Source organism: Caloenas nicobarica, chromosome 2 (assembly GCF_036013445.1).
Source record: "Caloenas nicobarica isolate bCalNic1 chromosome 2, bCalNic1.hap1, whole genome shotgun sequence".
Taxonomy (NCBI): Eukaryota; Metazoa; Chordata; class Aves; order Columbiformes; family Columbidae; genus Caloenas; species Caloenas nicobarica.
In genome coordinates, this window is record NC_088246.1 from 151320154 (window position 1) to 151340652 (window position 20499).

At 40.3% G+C, this 20499-nt stretch overlaps 1 protein-coding gene across 1 annotated transcript in view; it reads left to right on the forward strand.

Moving 5' to 3' along the window:
• DEPTOR (DEP domain containing MTOR interacting protein) overlaps positions 1–20499 on the forward strand; it is a 78390-nt gene that overhangs the window by 12104 nt on the left and 45787 nt on the right. The window contains exons 3-4 of the mRNA XM_065627260.1: positions 16104–16282; positions 18307–18430. Of these exons, the coding sequence (XP_065483332.1) occupies positions 16104–16282; positions 18307–18430 (303 nt within the window). The remainder of the gene's footprint in view (positions 1–16103; positions 16283–18306; positions 18431–20499) is intronic.

Consider the following 20499-nt stretch of genomic DNA (forward strand, 5'->3'; position numbering starts at 1 on the left):
AAAAGCCAGCAGCAGCTGAGAGACGATGGTAGCAAAGGTGGGATCTTGAAAGTGAAGATAAGCACAGTAATACTGTGTTTGATGTGACAGAAGAGGTGGAGGCAGTGGAAGGAATCAGGGAGATGGGCAACGTGATTGCAATCAAGAGCTGTGGAAATTATCTTTCCAAGAGCATTCCAGCTAGATAAGTGCCAAACAAGATGACATTTGTCAAAGACAGTGTACAGAAGAAGCCTTGAGGTATAAGATAATAGGGAAGGAGAATTTGGAACAGAATTTGAACTTTCTGAGGGAGAGGTATAGCTGTCCTGGAAAGTGCATTGTACGAGGAATCTGCAGAAACCAAAGTTCTTCTGCTGATAACCAACTAACACTATCATATTTATATTTTATGGATCTTATATAATGTGTGTGGTTTGGGAAGATTTTCTCACCCCCCAGTAACATGGCTGCCATCTGGCACAGTGGCCTTCGACTTGGAGCTGTGGAGGTTTATGTGGGTTTGTTTCACTGCTTCTCTCACTAAGGGCCATTGCCAAAATGGGTATATTGCCGTCATGTTTCCATTAGCATTCAGTTGAACTGTCGTACGATCTGCTGGCTTTGTGTTTGCACCACTTTCTTGTGGACTGGGCCAAATGAGTTTAATGGCAGGAGTTAAAAAGAAGTGTTAGCATGTTGTATCCGTTGCTCTTCGCGTTGTTATTTGCATCTTCAAAGCGTTGGGGCTGCTTAAGGCAAGCCTGTGTATTCCTTTGTGTTTTCTCAAGCCATTCTTAGCTCTCATGTAAAAAGCAAACCAAGTGCAAGAAATAATTACAATATGGTTCATAAAAACAATGATTTTTAATTTAATTCCAATGAACATTGCAGAATATCCAGAGGAAGCTGAAGCTGTGAGTGCTTGTCTGAGCAATCAGAGTCCAGCACTTACGCTCATCCTCTTTGGGAGTAGGATCTGACCAGCACATGGCCAACACGTCACTCAAAGTTAGGATTGCAAATAATGGAAATGACTTCTGAAAAGATATTAACTAAGCATTATTTATAGTGTTGACTGTCAGCGGTGGAACAATTTCCTTTAATTTTTTGCAGAAAAGATCCTTGTCTTGATAATCACACATCCTTTTTTGCAGCAACATATAATTGTATAGCTTTGGAATCAGGGTGATATAATAGGAAGCTGTTAATTGTTTCCTGATGTTCAGGATGTAATTAACTTATACTTTCCCCTAGATGATATTAATTTATTTTTAGTAAGATGTAGAAAGAGTAACTCCTAGCTTAAACCGTTGTTTTGATGCTTGGTCAGTGCAAACAGAGGGAGACTGTGATATGAAGAAGCTCAAAGTATCGTTATATACAAATCCCAAAAGAGATTGTACAAATACCATTTTGAGGATTATTTGGGGCTAGAAACTTAAAGACTTGTTACGGACAATTAAAGTATTTTCAAAACTAGTAGCATGTGGACAAACTCGGACCTTTCAAGTCTTTTGGGAAATGACAGAAATAGATGAGGTTAAATTAATAAATAAATGTGATGAGAAAAACGGCTCCATAGTAGAAGCCACTGGTATCATGCTGCTGCTTGTCTAATTAGACAAGGCAGTGAAAGTAGGTTCTTAAAAGTACACTGAACGAAAGAAATCAAACAAGGTTTATTAAATGCTTATTATCTCAGCCTTGATTTATGCAAAATTATGCAATTATCTAAAATAGACAGCAAAAAGGTGTCTTCGTAGAAGAATGCATTGACACATTGGAGTAAGCCGAGAGGAGGGCTGGCTCTCAGGGTGGTGGGTTTGGGGCATGTCATGTACAAGGAGATGCTGAGGGCTGGACCTGCTCAGCCTTACCAAGAGGAGGCTCGGGGGAAACTTACTGCCAGCTGCTGCTGCTTAAATGAGAAGGTGTAGGGAAACAGGACAAGAGGCAGTGGAAAAAACCCACAAGGTAATTTCTAATTAGATATTTGGAAATAATTATTCACTGTGAGGGTAAGTAAAAAATTGGAATAGGGGTCCAGAGGAGCTCAGATATTTTAAAATCTTGCCTGGACACAACCCTGAGCGACTTGTAGTAACTGGACATGCTTTCAGTGTAGATTGGGCCAGATGACCTCCAGAGGTCCCTTCCAACTTGAGTTGCTCTATATTTCATGAAGGCATAGTGTGATGTCTCCTTTAAGCTGTGGTTGCTGATATCATAATTTTGTTGCTGGCTGGTAACCAGAGATTATTATCCACCCAGTTGCACTGGTGGGAGGGCTTGTAAGAATACTTCCTAACCTATTTCTGTGCAAAATCAGCTGGGTTAGTTTCTACAAAGGATGTGGTGGTTGACAGTACCACTCCTCTCACATTGTCCAATTTTCAAGCAAATTTAAGGACTATAAATGTATCCATTTCCAAATGAATGCCCAAGAACTTTTGAAATCTCTGTTTCAACTGAGGTTTTTATGAAAGTGTGAAGATGAGAACCTGATTCCCTTGACCACACGTGTCTTAAGTCAGGCCAGGATTTCACCCCAGATCATGAGAGACTGACGAGATGCCAACATCACAGCTCTTCGTGCCACCAAGAGAGCTTTTCAAGGTGTCTGTGAGGTTTTCTGTAGATCCATTTCTTAAGAACTTTGGGGTCAGAAACCAAAGAGTGGACACTTGGGACATACTGGTTTTATATCAGTCCTTGAAGGATGAGAACAGGGACTGGGGGCAGTGTATGGAGCCACACATGCTGGAAGGCAAGTAGATCACGTTAGTGCCAGAAATCCTGCTGACTCTGTCATGTTGGCATTGCAAGAGAAACAGTCATCTCAGGGCAAACCACCTGCTCCTCTGTTCTCGCTGCCTGCACGGCGATAAAACAAATGGATTGAGCACTCTCAGATCCTTTCACGCTGTGCACAAAGGGCCCAGATTGGGAGTTTATTTGTGTGCATAAATTCCTGGTTTTCCATAGTCCTGCAGCTCCAGCTTTGCCTGTGGAAAGTGGATTTTCAGTCCTGCATTGAGGGAAGAAGGTATTAGAACTGTTAGCACTTTCTTCCCTTGGAGGGACATTGTCGTTTGTCTGTCTCAACCATGACAGGACGTCTCATCCGATAATTCATTTGGAAGGTAGTGAGGTATATTCCCTTGCCTTTATATATGTGATCAAAGATGTGATTAAAGCAGGCATGCGCCCAACCATTATCCCACCCCGTTGAAAATAATAATATTTCTTTCAATATGCACAAAGCAATGAGATTTGTTGCTTTCTCTGTATGCCGTTGTGCTTTACCACAACACTGCAAGGCCTAGATCCTTTAAAAATATTTCATAACAGGAGAAAATCCAATCATTTTAGGTTTCTATAGAGTGGTGGTTTTTCCAAGTGCTATACTTTGGCCCTATTGTAATGAAATAAACAGTGGTGGTTGAAAGATAATTGCTTGCATTCACTTTATTTGGCTACAGAGGGGCTAGAGTTGCTCCAAACTAATATATTAAGAACTTCATATGACTTCTTTTTGGTTAAATGTGTAAATCAACAACAGCTGAAGCAGTATATCCTACATAATTTCACATGAAATATGTTTGTACTCTGTGTTGTCTTCTTTTCTGATGAATGTGGAACATCTGAGTTTATATGAGGCCAGTAACGACAGTACTCTTGGGAAACACATTACTGGGGCAAAGGAGGAAGAAAAAGGATTGCATAAGCTGTTTAGGAAAAGCACAATAAACATGGAGAGAAGAATTTGTTTAAACATATAGTGGGTAAGGAAAGTTTCAGTGGACTGGAAATTCTAATGATTTGTTTGCAGGCTGAAGACAGTACACAGCACATCTTTTCATGTAAAATATCTGTATTCCACCTCAGAAAATGACAGACCTGTGGAAAAAGGCACAGAAGTGTGTCGGCCACTTGATCAATGATTTCGTATCTTCAGTGGCCACAGACCTTTTGCAGTTTCAGCAGTTCATATACGCGCAGCCGACTTACCTGCAGACTGAAACCCTGTGTAGTTCAGCATTCAGAAAGCTTATTGTAAGTTACGTTCAAATTAATACCTAATTGGCACTGTTTGTATTGTGCTTTGATAGCCAGGACGAGTGATGGACCAAACGTTGGCACTCTCTTCAGCATGCCTCCACGTGTCTGGGTGGCTACAACGAGAAGTGCCGGCGATCCCTCTGCCCAACTGTGGGTGTTGACACCATCTCAAGAGCAACCATACCCAGGCTCCTAAAGATCCCGCCTTCCTTCAGGACAGGTGATGTCAAGGCTCATCTTGAGTGGATGAGTTGGATTTAGGATTAGCACACAGCGTTGGGCCATTTACACAGGTGAATACCCTAGTCTGTGTAAAGGCACGGTGCAGGCCCCAGCCTCTCACCTTCTTCTGTTGCCCATCTAAAGCCTGTCCCAAGCAACATGTGTTTGGGCTTCAAGTTCAGGCCTGACCCAGAGTTTGGAGCATGTTGTAAATGTAACCATGTTGTTGTAATCTAAGTCTAACAGCATTTAACTGGGGCTGATATCATAGGTAAAGCCGATGCCGTTACTTGGCAAATAAGGGTCAGGGTGCGTGTTCTGAGTTATTAAAGCAGTAAGATGTCACGCTTTGAATTTATTGTCAGTGCACATAAATACCTGCTCACTGAGCTTTCTGCATGTGTGGAGAGAGAATTTTGCGTAGAATGAGGAATGGCGAACACATGTCCCAGCAATGGGAGCAAGCTGTTCAGCAGAGCAGCAGAAATTCTCTGGACTCCTTATTGATATATTTATTATTTTATAGGAAAATTTCCATTTAATCTTAAGAGCAGAGGAAGAACACTTCTGTAAGATTTATCTTTTCAAAGCTCTTCTACTTGTGAGCATTTAACAAGGCTTAATCAAACAAGACAAGCTCCTTGATAGCGTCCTGACAGAAGGAACTATTCATAAAGTGGTTATGCAGCAGCTGCATATCTGTTCATATCATATATCAGATGTAGAAAATGCTGAGCTCATTGAAAGAAACCATCCCCAGGCTAGACTTTTGCAAAAGAAAAATAAGTTAAATAGAACTCATCTTTAGCTAGGATTTTTATTAATAAATTTTCCGTAATGAGAAAGGTCTTCATTAGCCTGCCAGAATTTAAGCAGTGAGTAACTTCTTGCCATTGAGTAATCCCCTTAAATTCATATGCCATATTTCTTCATGTTATTTGTTTGTGTGGCCTAGATAAAGACAGAGATTTAAAGCAGATAGGACGGTTCTTTGTCATTAAAACATTTGTGTTGGAGAGCAACCCTTTGTGTGTTTAAAAAATTAATGTTATGTTGCAGAATTGTTGAGTAAAATCATTGTTACCATTTGGCTTAGATGTGTTTGGAACTCATTCAGTGTAGTTTGGGGCAATCAATAACTTTCTGAGACATTTTTCATTTTTTTGCTGTAGATGGTGATTCATTTCTTTTTCATTTGACACAGTGAAACCTTATTGGATGTTACAAGTTTCTCTTCAAGAAAAACATATATAGATGAGCTGGACGTTAATTAAGATTGTACTGATTTAGGTCATCCATCTGGCTGTGAAGGTCATACTGTCTTATATTTTATACTTAAAGCAATGTTTTTCTTAAGCAAACATGGCAACTTAAGGGAACTGAAAAAGGCTGTACCATGAGTCTGTTTAGGTTTCTATCCTATTTTGAGTTATTTAGTTTAGAAATTACATACTCTATATTATTTCAATTTTTTTTTTAATCATATGCAACTATATAAAATTAGACAAATTCCAGGCTTAAAAAGATGAGGATCACAAAGGTCATAGCATTTCCCTCAGAGACTGGAGGAAAACATGCCATGAGTTTGGTGTTGACTGTACGATAATGACAGGCCAGTTAAATACCTATAATATCTTTCCAATCAGCTGTATAGAGACTGTTGTATGCTTGCACAGCAAAAATGCAAAACAAGTAATACCCTGTTGCAAAAGCAAGGAAGCACGCTCACAAATCAGGACGTCTCTTGGCATACTTACAGCTCCTGTGCCTCGGCAAGCACATGAAGAATGTCTGTATATCTGCGTGCCCACTTTTACTAAAAGCCTTAATACAAACAGCAAATGTCTTAATATAGGCACTACTTGAACTTCGATTTTTTGCAGCTGACATGAAACAGGACTTCAGAAAGCTGTGAGTCCTGGTAAAGTGCATTCAAAGGCTGGTCTCTGATATTCCTCCTCTCTGTTGTATTCCCAAGGTTGGTCATAGAAATCAGTGTCATGTATTAATAATTATAAAACACAGGACTGGAAGGTCTTCTGCAGAATACTATAACACATGATCCTTTAGTATATTTATTACAGTTCTCTAAAAGTTAGGCAAGTTCTTGTCTCGAGTAGCAATTAGAAAATTTTGCTCCAAACCTTTGTCTAATTTTTATTTTAGGATCACTCAGCATGATTTAAATAGCTTTTCTTGCACTCTGCTTTTAACTCATCTGAAAGATTATAGACACCAATTCTGTTCCTCTCACTTTTTGTTTAGATAAGGCCAGACTCCCAAGCCAGTATCTTTTTCTTTCCACTTATGAGACTGACTCATCATTTCTCATATCGGTGTAGTGCTGCTTCATTTCATCTCTTTGAGCTTTTTGTTCTTGAATGAGGAAAGCATGAACAATATTTAGATGATGTCCTGCAGTATCATGTACAATGACATCAACAACTGCATTTCCGGCCATTTCTGGAAACATCGCAGTTCGTGCAAGCTGAGATTGCCTTGGGTTTTTGTGTAGTCTCAGCCTTTTGATAGCCTGTAGCCAGTGAGAGTTTAGCTACTGCATATTCAGCTATTTCTTAGTCTCTCTTGCTTTCAGACTCCAAGTTCACAGTATTGAGCAGAGCATTTTATTGTTAGTGCACAGCCTTGCATTTTATAGACTTACCTGTTCCTCCGTTTCAATTTCTGCACTGTGAAGGTCAAACACTTACAATTTAATCACCTCTGGGTGATCCAGTGAAATGGATCATTACTTTCAGTGTTTAGAAATTTGCATGAGTTCCAGTTTTACTTTATAGTTTAGTGGTCAGCTACTGGATTTCAGTAGACTTCTGGAAGACAGTGGAAAGAACTCCCTTAAATCATGTCTTCTGTTAGTGTAAAATCCTGCATATTCAGGTACTGCCAGCCATAGGAGGTAAAAAAAAATAATGAATCAGTGCCAAAATATGTTGAGAGGTTTTTTTTTTTAATTTAAAGAAATTCAATACAGAGTGCCTTTTCTAGTCAGTAGTTTTTCACTTACTGCTTTCAGAGCTTCCTTCAAAATGAAAATAAAGCTCAGTAATTCAGTTATACTAAACAAAAAAAAGGAAGCTATTTATTTAGAATAAGAAGAGATAAACAAAGTGCAATGGTTTTAATACAACATACTGTATACTGAAAGAGTATTGCATCTACATTCATTTTAAGATGAACCCACGTATTTGTTGGAAGTGAGTAAAAGTCTTGAATCATCGCCTCAATATAAAATTCTGTTTGTTAACAGCAGTACGTAGTACTAAGTATTTTATTACTAATTTTATTACCTGCCAGGTACTCACTATTAGTGCTTAATGATGCTCATGATTACACAGCACAGTAATTGGTTGAGGGTTTTGTGTAGAGATGGAAAACAGTTGCTAAAAGCAATTGAGAGATTATTGAAATATGACATATTATTAATGATAAAGGCAGCTTTTTTTTTTTACCTTGCTTTCAGCAGGGTTGCCGAGGACCACTGAAAGGAGTACAGACATTTGGTGCCCCTCTGAGGAGCATAAAATATCGGGGAGGAGAAATCCTGCAGGTCTGTGGTGCTCAGGCTGAGAGCAGCCATCCCTGGAAGGACTTTGAGATCAGAAGTTACCCAAAGCCATAAAACGTCTCAGCAAAACTATTTGTCACTCATTGACAGGGTGGAAGGAATATCACAACTGCTCTTGAGATAATGCACTTGGCTGATTTCAGTTCTCCCGTGGATTTCTTGGGTTACTTCTGGCAGATAATGACACTTTTTACTGTTTGTAGTATCATGGTGCTTTGTGGGTGTTACGGATCTGCTCTTCTCCAGATGTGCTGGGAGATGGGTGGGTGGAAAGACTCCTGGTTTCTCACGAGGTCTGAAACCTGCTGCATACAGTGCAAGAGCATGGCAGGGTCATACTCAGCTTTTCCTTCTGGAGAAGTGTAAACGAGATGTCAGCCTTGGTACATAAGGGACCTCAACCTGTAACTTTTTTTGGCTGTCCTACCCTCTTGGGATGTACTGTGCATCCAAGAGAGTGGTCACCAGCAGGGCTTTCTGGCACCCACAGCCCCTTGTGTCCTTGCTGCAGCCCCTCTTCTTGACTCCAGTGCTGCAAACCTGTAGCCCAGCATCCTACTCCCCGATTCCCAGTCTGTCTCTCCAGGTTGCTGGATGGCAGTGCCAGCAGAAGTAGCTGTAGCAGTAGGACTTGGGCTGCTTGACCCATGTTTGCCCCCTTTAGCCCATTTAGCATTTCAGAGGAACATTCAGCTCTCCCAGCCATGGAAGATAACAGTTCTGTGTTCCCTGACACAAATTCCATTGATTTTCACTGGCCTCCCATGAGACTGTCACTGCTCCTTCTTCAGTTTTCTGTCTGTAAAATACTTCCTTTATTGAGAATAATTTTCAGCAGAAGTCCACGAGAGTTGATGGGCTTTTGGCTACTGTGTTGATCCAGTCAAAGGTTGTCTATAACAACAGTTGTCCTGTGGTTTCTGGTCTGCACTTTGAAATGTCAGCAGTTGATGGTAGAAATCTTCAGTTCAGATTTGAGAAGACTGCCCCAAGAAAATTAGGGCCCACAGTACTTTATTGATTTGGTAAGCCTAAGCATATCCTTGCAGTTGAGACAAATAAAAATAATGTGAACAGAACCTAGTTGATGGACAGAAGCAAAGATGGCTTGTTCTTCTGTGAAAAGTACATCGGTTCTTTTGGAGATCCACACAGTGGTTCACATAATCACAGAATGTTCGGGGTTGGAAGGCACCTCTGGAGATCATCTAGTCCAACCCACCTGCTAAAGCAGGTACACACAGACCTTGAGCTGTGTGCATTTGTCCTGTGTGTGCATCCCAGCCCATCCATACACGAGTGAGAAGCACAGTTATATGTGACTTCCTTATAGAGGAGGAGAACTGTGAGTGCCTGAGTTCGGACAGTTTCAGCCCAGAAAGCAAGCAGCCGGAGCGAGACAGGCAGACTTCCACTTTCCTTATGACTAGGAGTAGGTGAAATAATAATTTCCCTGCATTTTGTTTTTTCGTCTTTGTAAAACCCGATTTTATGCTTTCCAGCGGGACAGAAGCTCTCAAGGTTCAAGTGTGCAGGCAGTTATAAATATTATTCATGTTCGTAGACATTGTGATTGGAAGTGAAATGGCTTGGCAGGCAGGGAGATTAACCACTTCACAGCTTCCTGTGGACATGAGGAGAAAGTGTTGTTAGATCTGTAACCTTGCTGAGTTTTCCTGCTTCCTAAAGAAGAGAGGTGAACAAATATTGTTCTGATTTGGTGATACTGTTAGAACATCCTCACACGTGGGTATATCACAGACCAAAGAGAAAAGTGGAGGCGAGTCAGCAGCCCGCCGAACATGTTCCTTTCCCTTACAGAGTCAAACCCTAGAAAAATGCCAACATAGCAGTCCAAAACGTGATCTAAAAGTTATCTAAAGATCCTATTATATTCACTGTTTTAACAAATCGACAACGTTATGCTGCGTTGTTTTAAATGAAGATCAGATGCAGGCTCAGATTATCCACCTTTGAGGGTTAAAAATCCAAACTCTGGGTTTGCAAGTGGTCTCTAGTTTCATGACAGATCGATACAAACACACAGATCTAATTTACTCTGCAGTCTGGAGTACTCAGAAGGGAGGCTGTGGTCTGAATTTCTGGCTTGAATTTGTGGTCTGAAAGAGTGTCTCCAAGATAAGTCACTTTGATTTCATCCTAGACCCTGAGCCATGCCAGTGTCTGTTCCCCAGAGCTTGCTTTGACCCCTGCCAGTGTTAGTAAGATGTTCTGAGTATTGGGGATGTCTCAGTGATCTTATTACTTTCTGAATTTATGAAAAAGAACTCCATAAAAGAGGCAGTCCCAATGTTTTATTTAAAGCCACAGGGGCACTGGTAAACTGTCACTTTATTGGAAGCTTTAGCTTTCCTCTCGGAAGGTGGTTTATCTGAAATCTCTCTGTCTGGCTCTGTGTTCTGGCATCTCCTCACATTGACTACATGGCTACGAGCAAAAAAGTGGAGATAAACACATGGAAGAGAACAGATTACAGGAGCTGCTTTGAAGACACCCTCTCTAACCCTATTTCAGATGGTCGAATTCCTTCTCTGCCACAGCCACCAACACAGAAATACGTTCATCCTATTTCCAGTGCGACCCCGTGTTTTAAAGGGTATTTTAGCTCCTGTGAATATCAAGTAACAGAACTAAGTGATTGCAGAGCCGAAGAATAAATAGAAAGAGGAACAGGCAGCAGCAAACCGCTGACACTTCAGCTCAGTCTTGGCGAGCCCAGCTGGAAACGCTTGTCCCAGCAATACACATGGCATTTGCAGAGTACCCTCACGATCACCTCTGTGTGCAAAGTTTATATCGTCACTAACCTATTTTATATTTTTGCTGACAGTGCAAAGGCAAAAGTTTAGTGTAAAGGACATTTCATGTAGTTCTGTCTTTTCCTGGGGGTGTGTGTGTGTGTGTATATATATATATATACACAAATGCTGCCATATGCTCACTTATCTTGTAATGCATTTTGTCCACAGCTGACCTGTGAGTTTTAACTTACAGTGGGAATTATGCTTGTAAGTCACTGAGACACTTTGCAAAATGCCATCTTTTAGTAGGATACCTGTCTACTGTGCTATGGACAGGTCATACGCTTATGATCTGTCCATATATTTTTGTCACAATGGACGTCATGACTTGCTTTACTTGGAAACAAATAAATCCTTCTCTGACAGAAGCTCCAAATATATGAAACTTGTGAATGAATTTGAAGATGGCAGAAACCACCCACAATGCTTTCCCTTCTGCACATCACTGTTAATTTTCAAGGGATCTAATATGTTGTTTTTCAGAGTTTACCTTAGGATCATAAAACTGTAGTGGTTCAATGCGCAGTGACTGACAGTGCTCAGGCTGGGATAGTCACTGAAACTGAAGGTATACGATAAAGCGAGATGTAACCCGGCAGTAACCGTGAGCCTGCTGGAACTCATCAGCGGTGGTTGAGCACTCTGGGGCAGGATGTGCTTCGTGCCATGACTAATTACAACATCAGTGTATATTGCTCAGTAATTAGTAAATTCTGCTAAGAATCTCAATTTTGTATGGTTTCTTCACTGGTGTTTTGTTCTTCCATTAAAAAGAAGTTATTCAGTAATGATGCATTCTGTGATACAGAATATATATATATATGTCATATATAATATATCTCATGATACATGATATATACAAGTATATCACACAAATATCTATCCTTTGTATACATATGATTTATTTCTATATACCATATGTATACAAATATGTATGCACACACATCTATATATCTGTGTATCTATATATATAAAAAATATTATCAGAAGGCTGGGACACCTTTCCTGTCAGGACAGGCTGAGAGAGTTGGGGTTGTTCAGCCTGGAGAAGTGGAGGCTCCAGAGAGACCTTATTGTGGCCTTTCAGTACTTGAAAGGGGTCTGTAAGAAAGGTGGGGACAGACTTTTTAGCAGGGTCTGTTGTGGTAGGACAAGGGGTGATGGTTTTAAACTGAAGGAGGGAAGATTCAGACTAGAGATAAGGAAGAAATTCTTACGATGAGGGTGGTGAAACCCTGGCCCAGGTTGCCCAGAGAGGTGGTAGATGCCCCATCCCTGGAGACATCCCAGGCCAGGCTGGACGGGGCTCTGAGCAACCTGGTCTAGTTGAAGATGTCCCTGCTCATGGCAGGGGTTGGACTAGATGACCTTTGAAGGTCCCTTCCAACCTAAACAACACAATGATTCTGTGATTCTAAGATAAATGCATATGTCTGTGTTTGTATGATTTCTTCAGGAAAGTCAAAAGAGGTGAATGAGGGAGCACAATATGAGTCTTCATACCATGTTGTCTATCAAGCGTCAGGAACCAGTGTGTCCCCTGCACATTTTTACTGAACCTTGCTTGGATAAACATTGGGGCTGTCTATATGGGGTGTACTAGGGAATGGTAGATGAATTATTCAGAAAATTACCAAGAAGAGCAGGAGGCTCTTTGTCTTTTCATGCATGGAAATCAGGACTGAGTGGTGCTCTGCAAGATCTATGTTAGCCAAGCACAAACTTCTAGACTTAATAGAGGGAAATAGCTGGGTGAGATATTTGTACTTTGGTCCAGCTAGTGACATCATAACTGTCTTCGGCCAGCGGGCTGGCCTTCTCTGGGGTTTGAAGGGAAAGCTGGACTTCTGTGCAGGCACTGCCTTTGCAAAATCCTTACCCATTGGTTCTGAAAAAGATGCAGGAAACTTCAAAATGCGTAATTGCCCAGGTGGAAAACAAAATGCAAGTCTCATGTAGCTGCGAGAGCGATTTCTTCCCAAGTTAACGCCTCATTCGTCGTTTCTAGGCAAAGATTTTGGCTTTTCCATTATCATGACTTTCCTGATAGCTGGCAAGGAAAAGGCCTAACGGCTTCTCGACAAATAACATTGTTCCTGATTAACTCTGAATCCATTGAACGCAAAGCAGGAGCAGCGTGTTCCAGGCTAGCCCATTCCATGCTACGCAGGAGGGCACTTCTATTTGGAGCAAGAGTTGTGAATTAGGAGCAACTCCTGTTTAGACAAGCCTGAAGAAAACTGTTCCGGCATGCATGTTTGCAAACACAGACTGTCTTTATTTGTTGGGTGAATAAGAGCCATGGCTATCAATTTGTAAATATTAAAGGGTTGCAGGTACCTGTTACACTTTACAGGCAATTGCTCAAACACTTCAGTTCTCACGTCGTTTTCTGCAGGTAGGGGAGACTGTGGCCCCAAGTGCAAAATCTGGCGGGTAATCTAGAATAATATATGTAATTACATATAGATTATATACTGGTGTACACAGGATTGTTTTCTGGTGTTAAGCTATAGAAAGAGGGACAACTTTTCAAAGACTTGTTGATTCAAGGTGTCCCCCATCACCCCTTGTTCTTCGCCCTCCCTCTTCTCCCCCTTCTCCCCTCAAACTGGTCAGGGTTCGTCAGTGAGATAATTCTACTAAGCAGCTCTTGAGAAAAACTTCTAGCGAGAGAAATGTGACTCGTGTCAAGTTGGGTCTTTTCCAGTTGTCATGCGAACTAGCTGATGAAAAGTGATTAATGTCACTTAAAGGGAAAACTTCTTTTGGTTAGAAGCCTGTTTCCCAGTGCCAAGGGATAAAGAACTTACCACTTGAGCGTTGGTTCCAGTGTATAATTGCATACACTGCTGCATTTTTTCCTTTTTATCCCATTTGATTTGGCTCCTGAAAAATATTTCTGAACACAGACACATTTTTAGAATTACTGCCTAAACTTTTGATTTTTATACTGCAATATACGCTCCATAACTTTATGTGAGGCTTTTATATTTGCGGTTTACACTAGGTACAATTTCAATTTATTGAGCTACTTCTCCTCCATACAGTTTGATTTTCAGCAGGTTTGTAGAGGCAAAGGAGCCCTGACAGAACAGCATACACCACCAGAGGGAAAATCTGAATTCCCTTTCTGTTCTTTGTTCCAAACAAAGTAGCCTGGACATAATTTGGTATGGATACAGTTGCTATAGACTGCAGAAGTTGTTCCCACTTCCATTTGGAAATTGTGGGTAAATATGTTTTTTCACGTTTCTTGAGTTTTGCTCTGGTCATGCTCTGTTTGACTTAATGATTTTGTAACCTCTTAGCAAATCTAGATCCACTTCAACAAGTGTGTGGAGATAAATAAGATAATGGGATTTTGATGAGTTTTAGGAATACAGGCAAAAAAGGTATATAGTGAGGCCCTGTAAGTGCTCTGAGTGAGGAAAAAAAGTTTTAGGGGGAACCCATGTCTTTTGACATGACAGAGAACTTGAAATATTTGTAAGCCCATCAACTGCAGGAGAGCCTTCAGTCAGAATTTAAGACATAAATAAGGCTCTAGGGCTCTTGGCCACTGACTTGTTTTGTGGAATACCAGACCCCTCCTGGCACACTCCTAAATTATGTTTGGATGAAGAATTTTGTAGAAGGGGGTGTTCCTCTTGCATCATATGAACTCTGACTATTTACACTTACAATGGTGACTGAAAGGTGGGCTGAGCGTCTGCATTTGTATTATATGCTCTTTCCCTATTTTTGTTCTTGCAGATTATTGTGTGACATAAGACTGGATGAACATTAACAGAACCTGGAGTATATTTTAAATGTAAAGCTCAGTCAGACATACTGATAATTGCATGTTCTATAATTAAAACCATGTAGGCTTTTCTTTCCAAGTATGGCTTCCAAGTAACAGCTGTTAGAGCACATCTGGAAAATACGCTATAAGCAAAGGTATTTTAGCTCAGAGAATTTCACAATGCATGGGGTATTTACTCGCACTTCTTTCCAGAATACTAATCCGTATCTTTAATATGAAAGTCTTCATTTTTTAATGATGTTTGCAAAGCTGGTTTTGAATTCATATCACAGATTGGCCATTCCAGTGTAGCTCAAGGCTAAATGCTGCAAAACAGAAACATTGCTTTGCTACTATTTTTAGGTAGAAGCCTACGTAAGCCTTGTCTAATGCCCTAATAATCTTTTCTTCACTGATTTCACTCAAATATTTTCCCTTTTTTCGATTCTAAAGAGAAATAATTGTTTCATACTAGAATCGCATTGAGAAGAAAATTGATCTTATGGCTGTACTCCTGCTCTGTGCTTCTTGAGGCTCATGTTAACACCCTTCTGCTTTATCTCTCTTTCTGGAAAATAGAGATAGTTGTACTCCCTACAGCTATTATAGCATTACTCAGAACTTCTTTGAAGTCAGTGAGAGTGTTTACGAGGTAGGATCTTGGCCACTTTGAAATGAACAGCAATATTTCTGTTTGTGATAGGAGGCCAAGCGCTGTGGTTTCTATGCTGTCTTCAGAACTATTGTATAGATGTGGCACTACAAAACCAGAATTATTAAAATTGTTAATTAAAATTGAAACAAGAAAGCAGAAAACTTCAAAAAACTTTTAAAAACCTCTATCCATTAATTTATTGGTAATGTTACTGATTTTGTTTATTCGGAAAAAAAAAAAAAAAAAAAAAAAAAGCAGAACCCCAGAACCTTTACTAACAACGTAATACTCTAATAAGGATCTTGCATTCTGACCCAAGCATCTTGAAACCAGCCAACCAACTTGCTTTCAAGGTGATGGGGGAGATTTTGCAAATACAGAGCATTTACCAACAGTTCCCTGAGTGAAAATTCAGTTTCCCTTTATTTAGAGTGTGAGGCAACTTTTTTAATGCTAGATAACGTTGTGTTGGAACAGCTTTGTACCTGAATTTTAAGTCATAAATGCTACACTTGTGTAGCTGGAGGGAGAATGCAGTTAGCCAACCAAGGAAGAAACTACAGATAAAAAATGGAATGAGATTAAAAAAAAAATCTATGGCACTGATACTGCAAAATGAAAAAGTAAGATGGATTGTGTTAGTGGTAATGTGAGAAAATTAATTCCAAATTATTTATAGTTTAATTGACCTACAGGAAATACTTTAATGGGCTTAGGATGCTGTGCTGTTCTTCATTTTCTAATCTTTTTGAGCTGGGCAGAAAACAAATTTTTCCAAGTGTGGGGTTTAAAGTTGTAACAAAGGCTCCTGCCTGGTGGTCAGACACCAGTGCTGGCCGTGGGACTGAGCCTGTTCCGCTTCCATCCAGCCCCTGCAAAGCCCATCGTGCGAATGGGGCTTGGGTGCATCTGCTCCACTCTTGTCGCAGCCTTTCTGGTTACAGAGGCTCTTTGCAAATGATATTCACAAAGTGATTTGACCCCCAGGCTCCGTCTGCATGAAGAAAAGGTCATCAAAGATCGGCGGCACCACCTCAAGACGTACCCCAACTGCTTCGTTGCCAAAGAGCTGATCGACTGGCTGATTGACCATAAAGAGGCCTCCGACCGAGAGACTGCAATTAAACTGGTGCAGAAATTGTTGGATCACAGCATTATCCATCATGGTAGGTGCGATACTAGCTGCTAAGAAGTTCTAAACTGAATTATTTTTACTGCCGTCAAAAAAAGGAAGATCCCGCTCCTGCTCTTCAGTGACGTACAGGACAGGTAGGATCTTTTCCCTGCCAGAAAGGGAGCATCTCCCTTGAACTGTGCTGCTCCACAAGGTCCTCTGTGTCCAAAGGGACACAGAGAGGCTGAAGAGGTGTGGAGTGACATTCCCCGTGTCAGTACAGGGGGAAATTACTGGGGACTCCGCTGCTGCTTCCCTGCACAGCCCCAGCTGGATCCTGTCCCCTCTCTCTCTCTGCTGCTCTCACCTCTCTGCTCCCCAGAGCACAGTTTTCCAGCTGAAAAACCCATCTGAAAAATCAGCCGGCAAAAAAAGATCATTTTTCTCACGTGGATTAGTTCTCTGGCCCTGTCCCTCACACCAGCTGCACAAACATTTGTGCTGGTACAGCTGCAAGAAAGTTAGTGGTACGACTGTGCCCTGATTAATTTTCTCCTAAACTTGTTGTCTGTTTGAGACCTGCCCCATTCAGGTTCTTGAATAACAGTTTACGCTGATGAAAAGGAGACTTCCAGTTCAGTGGTAATATTTAGTTGCCTTTTGGTGCACAAAAAGGCTAGGAAGCACACAGACTAAGAAGATCCAAGCATTTGGTTTCAAGCGTATAGTATTACCAATTTCAAAAAGGCAAAATGTACCATTTATTTCTTTTCTAAGAGAAAACTGAGTAACTGTGAACAGACAAATGTTGACTTTATACAGGGGTCACTGTACGTGCAGCAATACTGCTGCTGTCTGAAATACATTAACAACATCTTAATTAAAGAAAGAAATGCACAGATTGAATGACTGCCACTTCTACAGCTTCTACTTGGCTATTAAATTAAAATTCTAGGTTGTTATGGAAACTGGGACTCACGGTAGATAGTTAAAGAATAAAGTAATTATAGGGTATTCAAATCTGACTACTTAATCGTCTATTGAGAAAATGTCAGTGAAGAGTTGCGTGGATGCCTGAGTGACTTAATTTAATTGAGCAATAGATGTTTTATTGCTGGATACTTGTTTAAAGCTTTAACAACCTTCGAATGTTTTCTACCTCATGATCCAATTGCACACTATAAATTCCGTACAAATTTTATATATGTGTGTGTATATATTACACATAGAGCAGGTGTTTCTTTAAAAAAATCATGTATCTCACTCCAATTTAATAAATTCCTTTGCGCAGTGAACTAGGGCAAATTCAGAGGGGTTCAATGAGGTTCTGCAGGATGCTCAGAGCATCCTTTCAACTCTCACGCCCTGTGAAAGGGGCACCAGTCCTGCTCCTGTGGTGTAGAAGGTGCCCCCATGTATGTGGGCTGACAGCTCTGGCAGGAGCAGCTTGGTTGGGAGATCCTTCCCATTAATTTATGGCCTTGCTGGAGCTCTATTCTGCAGTTACAGGAGCCCATCATCAGCTGCTCTATTATAAACCTTATTTAGCATTTTGCGTTCTGCTCCTGTTGTACCTGTTTGCTAACTGGCATGGCAGAGCAACTAGGACAATTTTAAGAGGGCAGAAAGCTTTGAATGTGACTGTTTCTGCAGCGAGTCTCAGGTTTCTTACAGCGTCACTCAGCTAATACAAATAAGTTTAAGAACTTTGCCAGTCCTTAAGTTATTGACTGTTCTACATTGGTGGCCTTTTAAACAAACAAGCTAACGGACTGTTTCCATTGAAAGGTTTTCCAACTATATAGCAGATGGATGCTTTTTTGCTCTTTATGTTTGCAGTAACTCTCACAAAACTGATGAACACCTATCCCCCTCACCTAGAAATTTAGTTATCTATCTGAAAGTTTTCTCCAGCCTTTCATCGGTTGTTAGAACTGAATAAAGCTGTATGCTCAGAAATACAGGGGACTGGGCTCCATACGTGCTTGCTTTGAAGTTCAGCAGTTATACCTGCTAAATGGATCCTGAACTCCTTAACATCTATATAAGGATTTTTTTTTTAATTTTGCATTTCAGTGTGTGATGAGCATAAAGAATTCAAGGATGCCAAACTGTTCTACCGCTTCAGAAAAGATGATGGGACGTTTCCACTGGACAATGAGGTGAAGGTGTTCATGAGAGGACAAAGACTGTATGAAAAGTATGTTCCATTCAGTATCCATAATGTGTTGGTAATAGTACCACAGGAAGCAAATGATACTTGTCAATCAATTTTTGAATAGTCAGAGGCTTTCAAATCATGCAGGAATGGGTCTGGGTAATCCCATGACTTTAGTTGGTAACACTTCTCTCTCCTTCCCATTTCCCGTTCCATTTTCTACGATGTTCACTTGAAGCATTTTATTTAATATGAAACAGCATTTTCTGGTGTTCTGGGTTGTAAATACATCCTATATGAGAAACCAAGGTAAATTTAAACCCTCGCACTCTGTTGTGTAAAAATAATTACTAAAGGGTGATTAGTCATGTTGAATTGTAATCACAAGACCTAAAACATTAGTACATCAAAATGCACTGAACAAGGGGCTACATATCTGTTGAGACTCCATGTCTACAGCTTCACCAAAAGGTAAGATTTTAAATAATAGGTGAAATTAATCTTCAGTGTTCCAGTCTTCAAAGCTTCTACATCAGAAAGGTTATATTAAAAGTAATTCCAAAAAAAACCAGCTAAGAATATCTAATTAAGATCTCAAACAGATTATTATACTGAGATACTGAATATCCCACTGGATTACTTCCATCAAATAACCAGGCAGCTTAACTGTACTTCCCAATTTATAATTAACGACGTTTTTATTCTGGATATAGAGATTGTGACACGGTACTTTCAAGCAGAGTGAATAAAATGCATGTTGGCCTACGCTGCAAACTAATGCAAAAGTGATGATGTGTTATTTACCAAAAAGCTTGAAGAATCGCTCCAGCCTGAATCCTGCCCACTCTCCTGCTCAGTTAGAGCAGCATGCAGCAGCCGGGAGAGATGCTGAGTCCTCTGGCTGGAGTAATCTTGTTTATCTCTTAGAATAAAGTGCTCCTTCTCCTGCAGTCATACCATTTTCTGTAAAGTAGGTTCAGCCCCCACGCCAACAGAAACACCCTTCACTGGTAGTGCAAGTTCATAAGGTGTTTTCATGCTCGTGTGTGATAACTCATACCTGTGCAAAGACCTAGAGATCAGTAGAAAGATCTTTGGATTGTAGTATTTTTTCCTGAACTGTATAACAGGTGTCAAGATGATAAATATTGTTTTCAATGTTAGAAGGCTCTGAAGGGCAATTTGGTGAAAGAGCAATTAAACCAAAATATAAAGGAATAATTGTGCATGCCACTCCTTTTGTTGCACCCATCATATAAAATCCCTGTTTCTCTGCGTGGAGAAACCAAATTTCTAGTGTCCAATTTGGCCAACACTGTACTAGCAGAAAAAGGTTCATAACAATATAAATTGTTCTCATCTTGGGAAAGGACTTAATGCCAAAAGCAGCACCTACATCTAAATATAACTGCATCGTCATGAGGTGGTTGCTTCTAGGCAACGTATCTAAAGGGTTCCAAAACTTTTAAAATCAGCCCTGAGTGCTAAATATAGTACAAATTAAAAATACATGGCATTTCAAAACCAGTCTGTGACAGTCAAAGCCAGTCAAAGTTCTCCATGGATCATTGGAAATACTTTATATTCATTGGAGATAAGAATGCATACCGGGGCTGTCTGGGTTTCACCTTGTTTATTGTAGCAAATCCATCCTGCAGAGAGCTTGGATTTCATTAGGTCCCTTGTCCATGCATTCTTATTAGCAACACCTTTGCAGTTTCATTGGATGCATTTTCAACTCAAAATTGAATGCTGAAAGTCAGACTACTGCAGAAAGAGTTCTGCAATTAAATATGTCTATGTGCAATGTATCTGTTGTATCAGCTTGCTTATAGCATTGAGAAAGTAAATATTAATTCAGTGCAATTAAGATCGCTATTAAATGGCAAAAACTGGAGAAAAGTATTCATGCACAGACGTGAAGTCACCAGTGTATTCAACTTGTTTATCAAAATGCCTGTAGGCTTAATTTCAAGACAAATGCAACTGTGCCAAAGGAAATCTATCTGAATCCAACATATTTTAAAAATCTGTGTCTAATTTTGTAGATGTTGCTGATCATCACTAGACTTTGCGAGTTTAAGATACACATTGTAATATTATTTCCTGCT